The sequence below is a fragment of the Camellia sinensis genome, chromosome 10 (assembly GCF_055761805.1).
Source record: "Camellia sinensis isolate YWXY chromosome 10, ASM5576180v1, whole genome shotgun sequence".
NCBI lineage: Eukaryota > Viridiplantae > Streptophyta > Magnoliopsida > Ericales > Theaceae > Camellia > Camellia sinensis.
This window is the reverse complement of record NC_138970.1, coordinates 171,794,308-171,814,161: the sequence shown is the minus strand read 5'-3', so window position 1 is coordinate 171,814,161 and position 19,854 is coordinate 171,794,308. Positions and strand designations below refer to the sequence as shown.

Sequence of the window (19,854 nt, the reverse complement as noted above, 5' to 3'; positions counted from 1 at the left end):
TTTTGTTTCTTTTTGCATAAAGACATGGCTCGAGACTCTGTGTCTGTCTTTTTCTTTTTCCTCTCTCTTTGCTTCACATGCGACTAGAAAGTGATTGTGCTTTGGCAGATGGGATTGGTTATTACAATTATTTTAAGATATGTTAACCAGTAATCTCATGACACTCATTAACATGATTCACTCATTAATATTGTAAAAACTTGGGGAAGACAGGATTAAGTGGATGTCTGATGTGGTTTCTCTGCCACCTTTAATTCTTAAACAAGAATATATAGTCTTTTTTGAGGAATGTGTTGAAAGTTCAGTCTACATTGAATGCTTAAATTTATCCACTAATACTGTGTTTAGTTGAAGAATTTAGAAAGAAATTTAGAAAGAAAAATAAAAAACGTGTGTGAAACTAGGTGAAATATAAGTATGCTTTATTCATATTTTACTTACCTTTTTTATTTCTCTTTCTAAATCCCTCTTCAAATTCCCCAACCAAACACAGCATAAAGGTTGTAGAATCTTAAGCCATCTCTGTCTCTCTCTCTGAGTTCATGGCATTGGCAAGAAAGCTTAAAAATCAGCAAGAGTCACATTAACAAACCAAATTAATTCATCACCTTCCCACAGTAAAAACATTGCAGAAAAGGGAAGCATAAAAACATTAACTGTGTTTGGTTGGGAGATTTGGAGAAAAATTTAGAAAGGAAAAGAGAAAAAATGTGTAAAACTAAGTAAAATATAGATATATTTTATTCACATTTTACTTATATTTTCCTTTTTATTTTTCAAATCTCTCTCCCAAATCCTCCAACCAAATACAACGTACAAAAAAAAAAAAAATACTACATGTTATGGAACAGCTAAATTATACAAATTTGCTAACAAATATTCTCATGTGAACTTGCAATTCTCTTGACAGAACCACCACCCCTCAAGCAATAGTCCATGCTTGATGGAACAAGTGGAGCTTGCGATTTCCCATAGGAATTAAAACACAGAGCTTGTTCAAATCCACCATATCCCTTTGAGGACGATGCCTTCAGCTGAATATTGATCAGATCAACATCCGTGCATGGAATTTCGTTGCTGCAAGCAAGATGAATGGGCTGCACTGAATAAGTTCCGATTATCTGATCAAATTTTATGCCACGTATTGCCACTGCTCCTGTCTGGTTTTTGCAGAAATTGTTGTCGCAGTAGTACTGATCGATCATGATTGGAACCTTAACATCTTCGACTTGAATGTTGGAAAATGTTACATTTTTGACAGATCCTATACCTCCCTGTATGGTTACATTATGAGGACAAATGAAATTAGCAAAATGAGTGTAAAATAGAACATAAATGAATTAAAAGGTTAATTCTGAAGGTCCCTATGTGATTTGTTACATTTCAATTCCTGAAGTCAGCATTGATCAAAATCAATAACAGCATGAGGGGTATTTTCAGAACTTTGCACCCAAAAAACAAAAACGAAAAAAAAGAGCAACAAAATTAAAATATTAGAGAACAAATGCAACAAAACTCATTTTTTAGACCAACATGAAAGAAAACTCATATTGTAAGAACTAAAAAAAAAAAAAAATGGTAATTTGAGGACAATGTTTTTATTGGATCATTTTTTATTTTAGCGATCCTTAATGTAATTAACCCTCAATTAAACTTGGCTAACATTTGGTACCTGCCATGTCTTGATTCTTACTCCGGATAGAGTGTTTTGCATAAAGATGTTTTCCACAACGATATCGGATACACAGGCAACACTTTTATCTTTCCCCAATCCCCCTAAACTGAATATTAAGAAAAATGCAACAGGTAAAATGAGTTAATCATTACCAGATCAAATGGTACATTATTCTATATGATACTTACCCATATCTCTTATATTTCTCTTTTTTGTCTAGTTTTGAATCTTTTGATACAATGAAAAATTACCTTATGCCATGTCCAGGGCCACAGTTTATGTGATGAACGTGAATATTAGAGCAGCCAGTCTGTATTGATACACAATCATCGCCTGTTAGAAGAGGGAATCCAATGTCAGAAAATGCAACTACAATCACAATTTCTTTGTTTCAGCAGGAAACGTTTTCTGAAAATGTTTTTTGCCTTGTCTAACATTTGATATAGCGAAAAACAAAAGTCAACGGAAAAAAAGAAGTGTCTTAACATGACAACGTGGGAAGAATATAGGACAGAGAGGGAGACAAATGATCCTAAGCCCTCGTTAATTTTTACTAGTTCCAATTTTCGGTCTATATGCTCATAATATTTTGTTGCCGTGAAGAAGATGAAAAACAGTAATCAGTTCCTTTATCAATTCTTACCGCATCCGATGTTGGAATGTTGGATTTCGACATCTTGGGTGTTTTGGAGGTGAATTCCATCAGTGTTTGGGCTGTTTTTGGGTGCAGAGATTGTAATGTTGTCGATCTTCACCCCACCAGAGTTATCAAATTTCAAGTGGCATTGAGGACTATTTATGATTCTAATGCCACGAACTGTGACATTATAGCTGTCGTAAAATCTCAATGCCTGTAATTAAGAGAGAATTATTTATACAAAATGTGAAATTTCACAAAGTTGGATTTTGAGAAAAAATGGGAAAGTGAAGAAATCTTACAGTTGGTTTGACATCTGGAATGTGTTTGGATCTCTTCTGCAAATGAAATGTAAAATGAAAACTTTCAGATTCTATATTGAAGGTTGTGTTTGGCAAACAAGAAAATTGTTGTTCCAACCTCAATGTAATTGGTCTGAGAAGAACTCCACCAATTAGAGCCCTGACCGTCAACAACACCGATACCTTGGATGGTGAGGTTTTGGACCCATTTGAAATTTATCCATTGAAACCAATTGGATTTTGGCCATGACCCTACTTTTGGAAGAGCTAAGAGAGTTCCATCTATCTGTTTGTTTAATGTCACTGTGTTAATAGTCTTATAGGTTAAGGTTTAATATGACAAAGAATGTATACAGAGTAAACAAACAGAAAATATATACAGAATGATGTGGCAGACTTGTGAGCCTATCACTCTAAAATAAAAATAAAAACCCTATCAAAATGCTACTTAATATAAAATTTGCCACATAATTCTGGTGAATATTTTGATAATCTGTTTACTGATTTCTTTATTTTTTTTAAATAAACACTAAAAATATATTTTTGAATTTTTAAATTAGAATAGGAAGGAGATAGGAACAGACCTGAAGAACAAGGTGTGGCGTACATGGGCCTTGCAGTGTTATGGGTTTGATTAGAAACTCGAAACCCGATGGAATTTTCACAGTAGCCCCCGGTATCTTGCAGGCAGCTTTCCATGCTGCTAGAAGTGCCTGTTTGGTAAAATACCAATAAATTAGAATACTAAACCACAAATCTCTCTCTCTCTCTCTCTCTGATTTTTACCTTTGAATCATCGGATACTCCATCACCTTTAGCTCCAAAGGAAAAAACATCAAAAATTGCAGGGCCTGGGAAGTTTGCACTGTCCGGGCCATTGTCATTCCTCTGTTTCCTCTGCTTATGAGCCCTGCTCTTCCTCTCTTGGTTCTTTCTCGACTCGACAGAAATAATTGAAAATGTGAAAAGGAAAATAACTAAGAAAAAAAGAATAACTGGAGGAGATGGTTTTTTGGCTCTCTTCATCTCTCTGCAGCCCTTTATTTTCCTTTATCAGAAAATCTTTGTGGAGCAGAGATTATGTCTATTCTTCTCAGGTGGCACTCTGTTTTAAAGCAGGGTAGTGAGGAAGTTATTTAGACAGTTTATATAGTTGAAACATCATGGAAATAGCCTTCATTCCCTCCTAAATTACAAGAAACCCTCCACTTGGAATGAACATTGATGTTACCAATATGCCCTTGTTTTGACTTTCATGGAGTTTGCTAGGATACAAAATTAAGACCAATGTTAATGCTGAAGTTTTATGACAAGTTGGGATTAAGAAGAAAACATTACTTCGCCATCTTTGAGTGAATGAACCATTATTACTTGAGAGAAAGCCTAAGTGCATGGAAAATTTTCAAGGAGTGGGACATAGATCACATACTTTGATATGTTTTATGAAAAACCTTATTGTGTTCCTGTATAGCTTATTACTTAATCATCGATTAGTATAAATATTCTATAATAAAAATATTGAGAAAAGTGTATTTAAATGGTACAATTCAAAATAAATTTATTTTCATAAAAGAACAAGTGAACTTACATTCAGTACAAGTAAAAGTTGTGACATGAGACACAACTTTCACTTATTCTGACTACACTTCCATAAGGCCATGTTTGTTTGGGCGGACTGGATTAGCATTCCCATGACTAATAGTCCTAGGATTACGAATCCGTTAGATTATGTATCCTATCTTAACTAATAGTCAAGTTTAAAATAATTAATCCGTACTTCAATTGTTTAACCAAATATCGGATTAATAATTTTATTGGACTATTAGTCCAATCCCAAGCTCATGTCCACCCAAACAAACATGGCCTAAAAGTATAATTATTTTAAATTATTCCCACTTAAATATAATTTTTTTTTATTTGTATAAAACTATTCTCCACTTGATCATCGGTTTAATCTTGATTGTGAATGATGAGTCTAGAATCTATTCATGAATGATGAAAAAAGGGAATCAGGTAGGTACCTTAATCCACTGGGGATGCACCAAAATAGACTTCTTTGAAAGTGGTGGTGCATTAGATGTATATTTTAACAATTGGTTGGCAGTGTCTGTTGTTTATGTAGGCTCAGTGGAAGCTTGACAAAGAAAACAAGTTTATATTATATTTTTAAGTTTTGGATATTCTTGTTAACACCTAATTATCAAATAAAAATTTCTTACAAGTTATTTGGACACTATACTGATTCAAATCAAACCCGCTTCAAGCAGAGCTTTCGAGAGTTTTGTAGATTGACCTACCCTTTTTAAGCACACTTTGGAACAGTTTCATAGGATATTTGCCATTATCCCTCTCTTCGAGCACATTTTGGATGCACATTTTTTTTTTGGATGCGCTTTAAGTGGAGCTTGCCAGATTTCTACAAACCTTTGCATTAGTGTGTTTGATCTTGAAGCACACTTAGAGCCACCTAGGTCAAATTTTATGTAATTTAAAAGTGACTTGAAGGTAATACAAGTATGCATGCAAAATATATTTGTGCGAGTAACAAACTTGATTGAATGTACAATGTCTTCAAATACATTAGCTATCTCAAAAATTACTAACTTAACCTAAATATTGTAACATAAAAGTTGGTTGGACTTTCAAATATTGATATAAAAAATGAGACACTTCCTTTTTTTTTTTAAATCATAATCACGAGTGCCTGTTTCCTAGCCTACTAAAATGCCTTATCTTAGCCTTGAAAAGTACTTTCCTTTTTATGATAAAACTATACAACAAATGATGAAGTAAGAAAATGTCCACCTCAACAATGTGTGCCAAAGAATTTCCTAAAGTTGGAGGGTAGGTGGTCCTAGGTTTTTTTTAGTTCCAGACAAATAAGAGTTGGCCAGTGGCCACATAATTAAGCAATTTCATATGTCCAGTAATGATTCAGACCCCCATAAAACATCACTTTTACAACCCCCACTCACTTATGATTGGTCCAAGTAAGATAGAAAGAAAGAAAGAAAGAAAAAAAACAATACAAACACATCATTAGTTCACATCACTGTGGGGGTGATGGGATCTCCTAAAAGGGGGTCCCAAACATTTTTCTTCATAAGTCACCCTTAAAAATGGGTCACTCCATAGCATAATTGTTTTATGTTGAATGTGATTTTACTGAAATAACCCTGCAGTCGTTACCAACTTAAAGCAACTTGTTTTGAAATGAACAATAACTCACATCAGGTTCTAGTCCTTTTGATATTATGCTTGATCTTAATTGATATGTATGATTTCTAAATCGAATTAGTTTGTTTACAGTTTGGGCTTGTGAGCCCATTATGAGCACTATTTTTAGGATTTAAATTGTTCATTTTATAAATTTATGCGTAACACATTTATAAAAATAATTTAAAAAATTAAATTGATCTAGTAATTATAATTATATAACTTTATCATATTTCTTTTTAAAAACATGAATGAACTATTTGTAAAATCATATTTATCATCCATTTTCGTGAAGATAAATTTGATTAAATCAAATATCTATAATTACTAAATTAATATAATTTTTTTCATCACTAATCTACAAAAGATTATAAAACGAATATATTCAATCCACTAGTTGAATCCTTTGAGAATAACAAGAATTTACTCTACATGTATGGGTTCAATGTCATCCTACCTCATAAAGATTTCATGCATGCCCAATTTTTTTTTTTTTTTAATTAAAAAAGTACTATATTTGGGAGATTGAAGAAGTTTTATAGTTTTTTTAGTTACAAGCTGAGGACCCGTTGCAACTTTTTTTCTTTTTTTTTTTTTTTTTGAAAAAAAAAAAAATTGGGGAAGGTAGGCACAAGAGGGAAGGTGGTTTGATGAGATGTGCGGATAGAAAAGGAAAAAAAAAATGGAGAAAGCACTTTCAGCAATTCTGTCTTGTTCTTGGCACGCCGTGGTCCAAATGTAGGACCGGTCGGTGCCACTTCTTAATTCTTATATAATGTATGGATCTCATTTGTGAGGTTGTGTAGGTGTCCAAAAATTAGGTATGGCCTCCAAATTCTCAATAGTCACAAATTTATGCAATGAAAATTAAATTATTTTTTAAAAAAGAACCCAAAAAAATAAGGGAAGTATAGAAAAGGAAAAACTTTTTTTGAATTTCATTACTTAATCAATCGCTGCCCTATCTTGAAAGCTTACAACCTAATTTATAGTAAATATTGTTTGATAAGCAAGCCCCAACTGACGTCTCAATCCAAATTTAAATTACATAAAGTCATCAAATTTGAAATCTAAAAAAAAAGTATTTCAAAATATGATTCAGAACAGATTTGTTTAGGTCCCAAAATTTTGCATTCAAAATATTTTTTAAAAAATAGTAAATGTCTTAATATTTAAAGCCCTAAATGGTGAAATTTATCCAAAATCCAACACAAGTCACTGTACAATTGTGAGTTGTATTCCCTGAGTCGGTCCAAATTGAATATGAGAGTGTTTTGATTCTGACCTAACCTTGAAAAATTAGTTAAATTTACTATTTTATCATCAAACAATCTTATGACTTGTTGTCACTATGTAGTTTCTTGTGTGTAGGGAAAAAATGTAGAAATAGTATTGCCAATCCTTGCCACTATCCCTTTAGGTCATGTTTGATTCAAAAGACTAATAGTGAAGTATTAATAATCCTATTAAATTAGTGTAGGATTCACTATCCAATTGGATTAATATCCATTGGATTAATAATCCCACCCCTACCCCATTACTAATAATCCTATAAATTTGTTGGATTAATTATCCATTGGATTAATAATCCTAAACCAAAATGTTAAAACAAACATGAGATAATTGGGCCCACGGATTAATAATCCTAATCCCATGCTCTAATCCACCCAATCAAACATGCCCTTAGTTGACTGTCAATATTGCCCAAATACCCCACAAGAGAGGTTGGGAGTTCAAGCCTCAACCAGAGTTGGGTAAGTGAGACACCTTACTATGGTTGGGTTGGGATTTCTGATGAAGCGTCATTCAGTCCGTACCAAAATGTTACCTACACTCACATATTAGAAAAGAGACAAAGGAAGAGACAAAGGTGTTGAAATGTAGGAAAAGTTTGAAATTCAATTACAAATATTCTATCAAGACTTTATTTGAATTTTAAATTTAATAGCGATTTGTAGAAGAAGAGGGGGGGGGGGGGAAATAGAAATGTATTTTATTCATATTTTTATACTTTTTTTTTTTTTTTTACTTCACAAATTTCTATTTAAATCAAAAATTCAAACAACTTAAACTATTCAAATTTCTATTGTCATACATGCTTTTTCCAACTAAATGAACTTTTGATCCCTTGCAAAAATTAGTTGTTTCACCTATATGCTAGTCTTTTTAAATGGCCTATGTTTCTTTTTGTTACTAATAATCTAATCTTAATTCGAAGTGATAATCTTATACATAGAGCAACTTTTTGCATGTTCTGGATCAAAAAAACACTTACGTTGGAAATGTCAGTCACACAATTGGGTTGTAGAGTTATAGGCAATTAGGAAAGATTGGCTTTTTAGCTTCTTTTTTTTAAATTTTTAAATTTTTTTAAGTCACATCATTTCTCTATTTTTTACACAAAAAAGCCAAAAAAAAAAAGAAAAAGAAATCAAAAAACTAACTTTTTACTATTTTTCCAAAACACCACTATATCATAAATGTAGCAACACATCTTTACGGATCTTGAATTTACTCTAAATGTATTTGTGTGGTGGAGATTAAATTGATGAAATACGAGGTTTACATATGAAACGAATCTAAGCCAATGATTTCTTTTTTTGAATAAATTTTGAATTGATTAGGTTGAGTTTGTAGTATTATTAGTTACAATGTAGGCTTAAAAACTAATATCTCCACCATCAAATCTATGAACATTTGAAGCCCACTTTCCAAATCAATACTTTTCGCTCTTTACATTCATGATCCATATGGGCTTACTATAATGACAAGAAGACTCCAGGGTCCAGCTCTTACCATGTTCGATCCACCATTGGGCCCCTTGCATAGCCCATCACTTCTGGCCCAACAAAATACGAATCATTGATTACATATTTGGAGATATATTATTTTTGAATAAGTATTACCAGACTTCTCTACCTATATAGTTGTAGAGTAATGTTACGGATGATGAAAAAAAATCATAAAAATGATCATCAAAGATTCTTCACCTTTAAATTATACATACTAAATATCATACTCTAATCAAAGGATGAGAAATCTTCATAATGCATTTCATAATATTTTTTTCGTGATCCCTAATATTATTCATAGTTGTGTGGTAGAAATTAAATTTTTATAATGTAAGAAATCATATTTAGAATTTCTATACATCTTAAAACATTTTTATATAATGATTATGGTTTCGTTTGGAAAGTGGGTTGACTTTTTGACTTTTTTGGTTTTTTTTTACTATTTTTATAGATAAAAAGCTTGATTTGGGAAGTAGGTTGGCTTTTTTGATTTTTTTAGTTTTTTTGTAAGAGAAAGAATGTAATGATTATGTTTTAGATGTGATATTTTGTCTTATTATACTAAAAAATTATTTTATTTTTTGTAACTAATTTAACCCCAAATCCACCCAATCCATCTTCCCAAAAGAAGCCATAATTTTATACACTATTACTATTTATCATGACAAGTTTTCGTGCATTATAAGACATCAAATTACAAACACTTCACGATTAAAATTCATTCAAAAAAAATTTCAAATCATGTTTAAATAACTTGTTACTTGACTTGAATTTAAGGTATCCCTATGGAAAAATTCTCCCATGTACAGTGTATACCATATGTATTCTTATACAAAATTGCATAAGTTTTAAAAATTTACAGAAGTGATATTACAAAAATACATAAGCTGAACACAAATTCGAGTAATTACGCAAGTTTTCACAAATTTACGTAATTTTATGTTCAATTTACGTACTTTTATGAGATCACTTATATAAGTGTATAAAAACTTACATAATTTTATATAAAATTATATACAGGCTTGTTTTGGGAAGTTGACTTTTAGTTACTTTTTTGGTTTGTAGTAAAAGTTAAAAGTTAGCGTTTTTGAATTTTTTTTCATTTGGGAGGTTGGTTTTTAGCCAATGGTGAAATTACAATTCTACCCCTTATAGGTCAAAATGTGTTATATGGGTAAAGTTATAAATATTTTAAACTAAATGGAGATAGTTTGATCATTTTATTATAATTTGACATCATAAACAAATATTAATAAAAAAAGTCAAAAGTCACTTTTTACCAACTTCACAAATCATTTGTCTAAAAAGTTCAAAAGCTTGGTTAAAAGTCAAAAAATCACTTTTTACCATCTTCCCAAAATAGGCTACAATATAGATTACACACCGAAACATATATATATATATATTTTTTCTATTTGGTTTCCAAAATGGCCATTACAAAGACTCAAAACTCCCTTACAAAAATGAACCAAAAAAAGAAGACGATTTTCCATGACTTTGGTTTTATCTATACGTGGTGGCTAAAGGTGTAAATTTGGCCCGGTTCGGCCTAACTCGTGTTAAGCCTCACGGGTTCCTGCCAAAATTTGAGCTGGGTTGGGTCGGTCCACGGGCCAAAAAAATAAGCCCAGGCCCAAGCCCAGGCTCAGAGGTATTTGGGCCTTAGGCGAGCCGGCCCGATAGGCCTGGGTCTAGGACTGGTCTTAGGCTTGGATGGGCTTGACTTTTTTTTTTTTTTCTTACTAAAATTTTATTATGTTCTATTAAAAAAGACACTAGGCCTCAGGCAGGCCAGCCCTTGAGTGGGCCTTAAGCAGGCCGATGGACTGGGCCATGGGCCTAGCTAGGCTTCAAAATGATGGCCCAATGGTTCTGGCTGGGCTTGAGCCCGGGCCCAAACGGGCCTAAACGGGTCGGGCCCACCCCGGACCGCAGGTGGGTTTAGAACCGCCCACGGATCGTGGACAATTTTTACACTCCTAGTGGTGGCAGAGGCAAAATGGGCTCCGAAGGGGCAATTCCTAATTTCCCTTTCTCCCTTTTTGCTGATTTTATCATAAAATAAATGTTGTACTCATCTAAATAAATTTTAAACAAATCAAGTCAACTTGAACTTTGCACGATTGAGTTTAGCCTGTTTATTTAACGAGCTCGAGAATCTAATTCGAGTTCCACTCAATAAATAATCTTGCTAAATTTTGGTTTGATTTATTAATATTAATTAAATTTGAGTTCAACTCGAAACTTAATAATAATTTTTTTTGCTATTATTTACATTAATTAAATATATAAATAATATTTATGTTGTTTATATGTAAATAATAAATGAGTAGAACTTATTTCGACTTGTTTATTAAACTCTTGTTTAGGATTTTTTTATTTTTTATTTTTTGACTATTTAGTTATTTTAGACTAGTTTAAAAAATTGTGTTTGAGATGACTCTTAATTTTTTTTTATTTTTTATTTTTTTATGGTTGATTTGATGATTGTAAGAACAAAAATTATGATTTGGATGCGACATTTTATCTTACAAAAATTTATTGAGAATCCCAAACTAAGAAGTGTATAAGACATTAGATCTAGTGGATATTTTTTATTGGTGAGAGGTTCACTCTTTATAAAATAGTTGGTAAGAAGTCCTTTTGTTTGTTTTAAATGATATTTTGTTTTCAATTTTACCCCTTAAATTAACTGTTGACTTTTGTTGACTATCTATTTAATTTTTTTCCATATCTGTTCAAATTTTTTCCTTATATATTCAAATTGTTTGACTATCTGTTCAATTTTATATCTATATATTTGATTTTTTCTATTTGTTAACTTTGACTATATGTTCAAATTTTTTAACTATCTGTTAAAAATTTTCAACAATCTGTTCAAATTTTGATCATATCTATTCAAATTTTGATTTCATATTTTTATTTGTTGAATTGTTTGACCTATCTATTCAATTTTTTGCAAAAATCTATTATTTTATCTGTTGAAAATCAACTATTTAACAGATCTATTCAAATATACTATTCAGAAGAAGAATCAATTAGTGTTTTGTGTTCCTCAATCATTTCAGTAGTAAAAAAGATCAATTTATGGAATAAAAAGTTAAACCATCCACCAACCCCAACCAATTACTAAACATTCATACTTAATTGCAAAATTATTTTTCTTATCTGTTGCATTTTTTTTTATAAAATTCACACAGATCTGTTCAACTTTAGATTTTCATTAGAGATCTGTTCTACAAACACAAAATCCAGATTCCCCCACCAATTGTGCTCCCTACAACAACTGCAAATAGTCAAACAAAAATATAATTTTAACAACAAAAAGAACAATAATTTCCACAAAATGAAAATGGAAAACATAAACATACAACACCACCAAATATTACCTAGAAAATAAAATGCTTGAAATTACCAAAAGTTGTCACATATCACATGAATTTGATAAGGGAATCGGTGGTAATTGCTTCTTGGAACATTCAAGTAGAGATTTGAATAGCCTTCGTATGATCACCTTCCTCTATCCGATTCAGACTTCGCCGCCGAAGCTTTTAATCTGAAAGTTTTCATTTGAGAAACTTGTTCGTAAGATCGCTCAGGACTTTAAGACCGATCTCCAATTCCAACTGATCTGAGATATAAAATGCATATGAGAAAATGAGGTGGTGGAAAATAGATCTGAAATATGAAATGGAAATGACGGTGAATAGATCCCAAACAAAATAGATCGTTGAACAGATCAAATAATATGTCTAAGATTATCGCCATCTTAGTTTTGAGATTGTCGCCACAGTCCATTTCGATTCTCAAACAGATCACCGTCGCAGTCTGATATCAACCACCGTTACCACTGCTTCCTTCGCCGTCATTGACTCTATCACCACCAAGATCTCTAAACATGTCTCTTCGATCATGTTAGCTATATACTTATCTATTCATATACTTAGGATTCTTATACACTTAGGTTTCTTATATACTTAGGTTTCTTAGCATATATATATATACAGACTTCTCCTATTGTATTGTATTCATCCATTAATATAGTTCATATATTTTTTTTCTCTTTCTCTCTCTTTGTCTCTATTACTCTTAAATGGTATCAAAACCTAAGGTTTTCTCTTAGCCTTATCTTCTTCTTCATCATTTTTTTTTTCCTTTATTGTCTGGCAGATTGATTCCTTTTTACGTTGGTTTCTGCGTATTTAGTCCTTCCCTGTTTTGACAATTGAACTATACCAACTTCGTCATCTCTTTAAGATGAAGGCAATGCCACTAGAATCATCTGCATCTAATGCCCCACGCGTCGTCACACGCTGCCAGAAGATTAGACTCGTGTTGTGCCGTTTTCCTATGTGCCTTTACGCGCTTCTTACTCTAGTCTCGCACTATTGTTTCTGACGTCAGTCCTATTTACCGTGATATCAGCCCTAGTTCTGGTTGACCAAGTTGGTCAAACAACTTTGACCAGCCGATTCACCGCTTTTCTGGTTGTGTTTTTGGCTCTTTCAGACCATATCCCAACTGTTTTCAGCCTCTTGAATTTGATAGTGTGTTCCGTTTCGGAAAAATCAGCGTCTACAAAGCACCTTCTTCTTTTTTTTGCCCTATTTGAGCATTATGGATAGTTCTGACAACATTCATTCAATTTTTGTTATCAAAAGGAAACGACTTTGGCAGATCCTTACTGGTGCTCTTCCTAAACCCACCCAGAAAGAGGATGAGACTGACTCTGCATTTGATGACCGTCTTAACGAATGAGAAAGTAAGAATTATCAAATTATCACATGGTTCCGGGCTATCTCAATTCCCTCAATTAATCTCCAGTTTAGCCAGTTCCACGATGATGATCAAATTGCTTCCCTTGCCAAAGCAATTTGGGATTTCTTGAAGGAACGTTATTAGACCACTAGACATGCTCATCAATATCAATTGTTGCAGACTCTTCATCACATGTGCCAGGCACCCGATCAGTCTATCAATGAATTCTTATCCCAGATGTCGTCTGTTTGGGACCAGCTAGCTTTTTCTGAACCTACATGGGCATATTCCGAGGATGCACAACTATTTATTACTTATCAGAATCATCAATGACTATAACAATTCCTTATGGCTCTTCATAGCACTTTTGAGCCCGTACGTGTTTTTTGGCTCCATTGTTTGCCCTTGCTCACTTTAGAGCAAGCTATTACTGAGCTCTTATCAGAGGAGACTCGTTTTGGGACTTTCAAATCTCAGAATATGGATTTTGTTCTTGCTACACCATTATCACGGAGTTTCTCATCTTCATAGCCTGCCATTTTCTGCAATTATTATCATAATCATGGCCTACTAGCCACTCATTCTTTTATTCAGTGCCAAGTTCGCGAATGTTCGTGAATGTTTGACTTGCCACAAGACTGCTCCAGGTCTTCTCCAACGCAATTGTCCTCGAGCCCCCTCCACTACTTCATCCAGGAAAGGGTCTTCTCGTTCTGGGTATTAGGACAAATCTAGCCAAGGTTCTTGCTTTGCTGTTGTTGTCTCTGAGGGTTCTTTTACTCACCATTCCACTAATTCCACTACTCCTTCATACTCTATGGATGATGTTGAGTCCATCATCCAACATGTGCTTGCTAAATCTAATACTTCTCCTTCTATTGCCTTTTTAGTGACCTCAAGTAACTCTCTATGGTATTTTGATTCCGTATGCAGTAATCATATGACTTCTGACTCCACTATGTTTTCTTCTATATCATCATCATCTTCTGTCCCCCCCCATACACATTAATGATGGTTCTCATATGACTGTCAGTCACATTGGTTAAATTTCCGCTTCCATTTGTATCTCTTTCTGATGCTCATCACATTCTTGCACTTCAATTGAACCTTATCTCTGTTGGTCAGTTATGTGAACTTGGTCTAACTGTTACCTTTTCTGCTAATGGTTGTTTGGTGCAGAACCCTTAGATGAGACAGATCCTTGGGATAGGCCTAAGCATGGACGTTTGTTCAAGCTTACCCATCTTCACATTCCACCAACATTATCTACTGTTGCTCCCATTGCTTCCTCTGCTGTATCTACTTCTTCCATGTCTTCTTTTCACCTTTGGCATTGTTGCTTAGGACATGCCTTTTTCAGTTGTTTGAAAACTTTGGTTTCTAGTAGTCAATTAGGTCGTGTTCATCTTGAAGATGTCGATTATTTATCTTATTAAATTACTAAACAACCTGCTTTATCTTTTAATAAAGTAATTCTATATCTACTACTCCTTTTGATCTTGTGTTGTTTGGCAAGTTGGTTTATGGATAAATAGCCACAAAAGACAAAATAGCCTATTTTAGTCACAACAAACAAAACATCACTTCCAACCCATAATCATTACACTCTTCTCTCACAAAAAAAACCAAAAAAGTCAAAAAGCCCTTCCCAAACCAAATTTTTTAGCCCAGGCTAAAATAGCCAAAAAAGCCAAAAAGCCAACCCACTTCCTAAACAGAGTTTTTGTTGATGATTTTTCTCTTTATATTTGGCTTTTTCTTCTAAAAAATCGATCTAAACTTAAACAAATTAATTCTGATTTCTCTGCTGTAACAACCCCCATACTGTTTACTGATTAATGACTGATTGATTACCGATAATCACCGATTACTGCTAAACGGAACTGATAATGACTGATAACTGACTGATAATTGAACTGATTAAAAGTACTGAACTGACTGACTGAAATTGGAAACCGAATTGATTGAGTATATGTTAGTTAAATTGCATTCTATCTGTTTGACTGTATGATTATCTGTTCATGCTTATATGTTTAAACTGTAAATTGAAGGCCATATCGGCGGCCGAATTAGAAACCGATTGATGTTCCATGATCCTCAGAATTAATGTGATTTTATGGTATAATTATCTGAAAATTGATCAGGTATGATTAAATTAAGCTAATTAAAGAGTTGGACTTAATTACCGTTTTGCCCTTGAGTGGGCCACTATCTCACACATCTTTAAGCCTTGTATACACTCATACACTTGAGCCAAAGACAACATTTCCTCAGCCATTTCCCCTCTCATTGCCGACCATAGAGAGAGAAAAACTAGAGGAGTGGAGTTCATCTCAATTTTGCTTGTAAATTGCTTGGTAATTGAAGAAATTGTTGAAGTGATTGCATATTTGAGCTCCCTTCTTGAACTACAAGACTAAAGGTACCTCCATTGTCTTCTTGTTCATGTTTTGAGTTGATTCTTGCATGATTCATGTCATATTGAAGGAGTGTAGAGCCAAACATGGTTTAGATGTTGAATTGTGGCTTAATTGTTGCATGCATGTACATATATTGAAGTTTTGAGGTTGTAAGTCCATGTTTCCTCACATGCATGTCCATGTTTTGGTCATACTCCATGAGTTCATCTTGTTTTTGAAGGTTTGAGCCCTTTTGAAACAGCATTAAAGCTTTGAAAATGATTTGAGATCATGCATGTTGCATGTTCATATTGTTCTTGAAATTGGTTTGAAATTGGGTTTGAATAAAACACCCTTGGGCTTTGATTTCTCAAATTGAGTTTTGAATCATGTTTAGCTATGAGTTTACATGTGTTTTCTGGAAATTTAGCCCAAGAGGTCGAGTTTTGATGCTTTTGAACTTGGTTTTTGAGCTTGGAGGTGCAATCTGGGTTTTCCAGATTTCGCACTTCCGCTCGAGCGGGGGAAATGCCGCTCGAGCGTGGAATCCGAGCATCCAGCATCTCTCTGCACTGTTTTACAGTCCGCTCGAGCGGAGGATTGGGCGCTCGAGCGGAGTCTTGTCTCAAGCTCGAGCGGGCGTCGAGCGGAGATTTCACCCATCCAGTACTTTTACAGTACGCTCGAGCGGGTAAGTTTACGCTCGAGCGTGTACCTTTGTTGCATGACCGCTCGAGCGGGGAAACATGCGCTCGAGCGGGACTCTGTTTTTCTGAAAATGCTTTTAAATGTGCATCTTTGCATCCTCATCCCATTCTAGGCATTCTTAGGCCTAGTTTAAGGCATCTTGTTGAGGATATAGATGTAGAACACACCGAGGCATTAGGAATTAAGTTATTACCGTTCCCAATTGGGTAGCTTAGTGTGTGTTCAATCTGTTAACTGTGTAGGGTTGGCGACTGGGGAGACACGCTCTAGCATACTGTAGCCCAACCTCTGTGAGTAACAATTGTGTAAAGATATGTTCAACTGATATCTTTTGAATACTGAACTGAACTGTTTACTGAACTGGTATTACTGAATGAATGTATGTCCTTTATTTCTGAACTGTACTGTGGCATCCTTAGTACCTACTGTTTACTGTTACTGTTACTGTTACAGAGATCTCTGTCGGTTCCCTCGTGGAGCCACTACTGTTTACTGACTGATGGCCATCATTACTGTTCGGTCTTTTAAGACCTACTGTTACTGTTATGCTAATGGATGTACCACATATGACTGTTTACTGTACTGAACAACTGAAATACTGATTGAATTGAACTGTTTTCATTACTGTAAGGACATTCATTCTAAACCCCTTTACGCTTTCTGTTATTCACTGGGCTTTAGCTCACTGCTTATATATATATGTAGGTGTTCAGGCACCAGATCGGAGCTAGGAGCGTCAGGGTAACTCCAGTTTTGTCAAGCCAGCCTTTGTGCCTCACTGCGAGGTTCCGAGCCTATCTGTTAAGGCTTAGGGGTCTTTTACAATTCCCCCTTCTGTACTGTTTTACTGTTCTGTATAGACTGAGTGTTACTGTACTGTTATATAGGGTCGAGTCCCTAGTCTGAATGATTGTAAATATTGTGTATACTGTTCTGTACTGTTTATGTATAAATGTATGAAAAGTCCTTTTGCATACAGACTGTCACAGCTCAATGGACACTATTTATTTACTGTATTGGCTTCCGCCAGGCCCTGTACTCTGTTTTACTGTATTACTGTTCTGCAGGCCTTCGGTAATCTCGGATTACTGGCCGGTTACGGTGCTAAACCCATAGGGCCGGGTTTGGGTCGTGACATCTGCCATGGTCCACACTTAGTTTTCTCGTACTATTTAAATCTTTCGTTCTGATAATGCTAAGGAGTACTTAGATTCTGAATTTCTTTCTTTTCTTCGAGCTAATGGTACACTATCTTATCGATCTTGTGCAAGCACGTCCCAACAAAATAAAAGAGCCGAAAGAAAGCACCGTCATATTCTAGACACTACCCGGGATCTTCTCATCCTATCTTCTTGTCTTGAACAATTTTAGGGGAAAGCTGCCCTCACTACCATCCACACCATAAATTGTGTACCTACACCTGTCACTGCTAATATTTCTCCTTACGAGCTTTTGTATGGTTCTCCTCCTAACTATACCACTCTTAAAGTTTTTGGTTCTGCTTGTTTTGTTCTACTTCAGTCTCATGAACACACTAAACTAGAATCTCATTCTTATCTTTGTTATTTTCTAAGATATGGTATAAAATATAAAGGGTATCGTTGTTGGGATCTTATCTCCAAGCGACTTCGTATTTCCTGTCATGTGGTTTTCTAAAATGTTCTCAAATTTTTCCAAGTTTCACCTACCACAGTCCACCCACTCACCAATCTTTACTGATCTTTTTATAGACTTGTTTTTTGATGTATTTGATGCAGATTCGGACTCCATACTTCCACAGCTGCCTATGTCTATCGTCCATCTTGAGGATCTTGTGTTTGTTGATGGCCCTACGCCTTTTCCAACTCCTATTAAGTTTCCTCCTCTACCAGAGCGTCATTTCAGATGGGTAAGGCAACCTTCTGTTTTTCTCTGTAATTATATTATTGGTTCCATTACCTTTTTCCTTTTATAAACCTACTTCATATCAAGATGTTTGTTCTAACTCTCTTTGGCCACAAGCTATGATTGATGAATTTTAGACTTTCAATAAAACTCATACCTAGGCTGTGGTTGATCTTCTTTCTGGCAAGAGTACTGTTAGTTGCAAATGGGTTTACAAAATCAAAACTCATTTTGCCGGCTCTATTGAGCATTACAAAGCTTGCTTTGTCACCCAAGGGTTTACTCAAGAGTATGGCATTGACTATGAAGAAACATTTGCTCATGTTGCTCGTCTTATTTTCATTCGCAACTTACTTGCAGTGGTTGCTGCTCACCATTGGAGTCTTTATCAGATGAATGTCAAGAATGCATTCCTCAATGGTGATCTCACTGAGGAAGTTTACATGCAACCTCCTCTTGGTTCTTTTGCTCCATCAAACAAAGTCTACAAATTCCGTTGTGCTTTGTATGGTTTGAAACAAGCTCCGTTTGCCTGGTTTGCCAAGTTCAGCTCTACCATTCATGACTTTGGCTTTTCCTCCAATGCCCATGATTCTGCCTTGTTTATACGTAAGACAGAGCGTGGTGTTATCCTCCTTTTCCTCTATGTGAATGATATGATTATCACTAGGGATGACATAATGGGCATTTCTAGTCTCCAACAGTTTCTTAGTCGCCAGTTTGAGGTGAAAGATTTGGGTTTGCTTAGCTACTTCCTTGGCTTGGAAATTTCTCAAGATTCATCTGGTTACTTTCTTACTCAAGCCAAGTATACTTCTGATTTCTTGGCTCGTACTGGCCTTACCGATTGCAAGACTATCACTACTTCGGTTGATCTTTAGACTCGTCTTACACCTCTTGACGATTCCCTATTGTTTGATGCCACTTTATATCGTTAGTTAGTTGGCAGTTTTGTCTATCTCACGGTTACTCATCCAAATATTATTTATGCTGTTCACATTGTCAGTCAATTCATGGCTGCTCCCCGCTGTCCACATTATGATGCTCTGGTTCGCATTTTGTGTTATCTCAAAGGCACTCTATTTTATGGTCTTTAGTACTCTGCTCAGTCTTCTTTATATCTACATGCATTTTCTAATGCAGATTGGGCAGCGGATCCTACTGACTGCCATTCCACTACTGGGTTCTGCTTCTTCTTGGGCAACTCTCTCATTTCCTAGCGTAGCAAGAAGCAAACTCTTGTTGTTCGTTCTAGTACCGAGGTTGAGTATTGTGTTCTTGCTGACACTACTCAGGAGCTTGTATGGCTTCATTGGCTTCTTTCTGATATGGGAGTTTCTTATTCTGCTGCCACCAATCTTTATTGTGACAACCAGAGTGCTATTCAAATTGCACATAATAATGTCTTCCATGGTCACACCAAGCATATTGAGATAGATTGCCACTTCATACGCCAACATGTTACTAGGGGCAATGTTCGTCT

General features: G+C 34.7%; 1 protein-coding gene across 1 annotated transcript; it reads right to left on the bottom strand.

Moving 5' to 3' along the window:
- Positions 1-548: 548 nt before the first annotated feature.
- Positions 549-3,736, bottom strand: LOC114286481 (Pectin lyase-like superfamily protein). Its single transcript, XM_028229645.2, has 8 exons — positions 3,401-3,736; positions 3,199-3,327; positions 2,733-2,900; positions 2,615-2,650; positions 2,319-2,526; positions 1,927-2,008; positions 1,673-1,781; positions 549-1,274 (listed from the first exon to the last, which is right to left on the bottom strand). Exons 1-8 carry the CDS (start codon positions 3,638-3,640, stop codon positions 870-872), a joined length of 1,377 nt encoding a protein of 458 aa, XP_028085446.2. The 5' UTR covers positions 3,641-3,736; the 3' UTR covers positions 549-869.
- Positions 3,737-19,854: the final 16,118 nt, after the last annotated feature.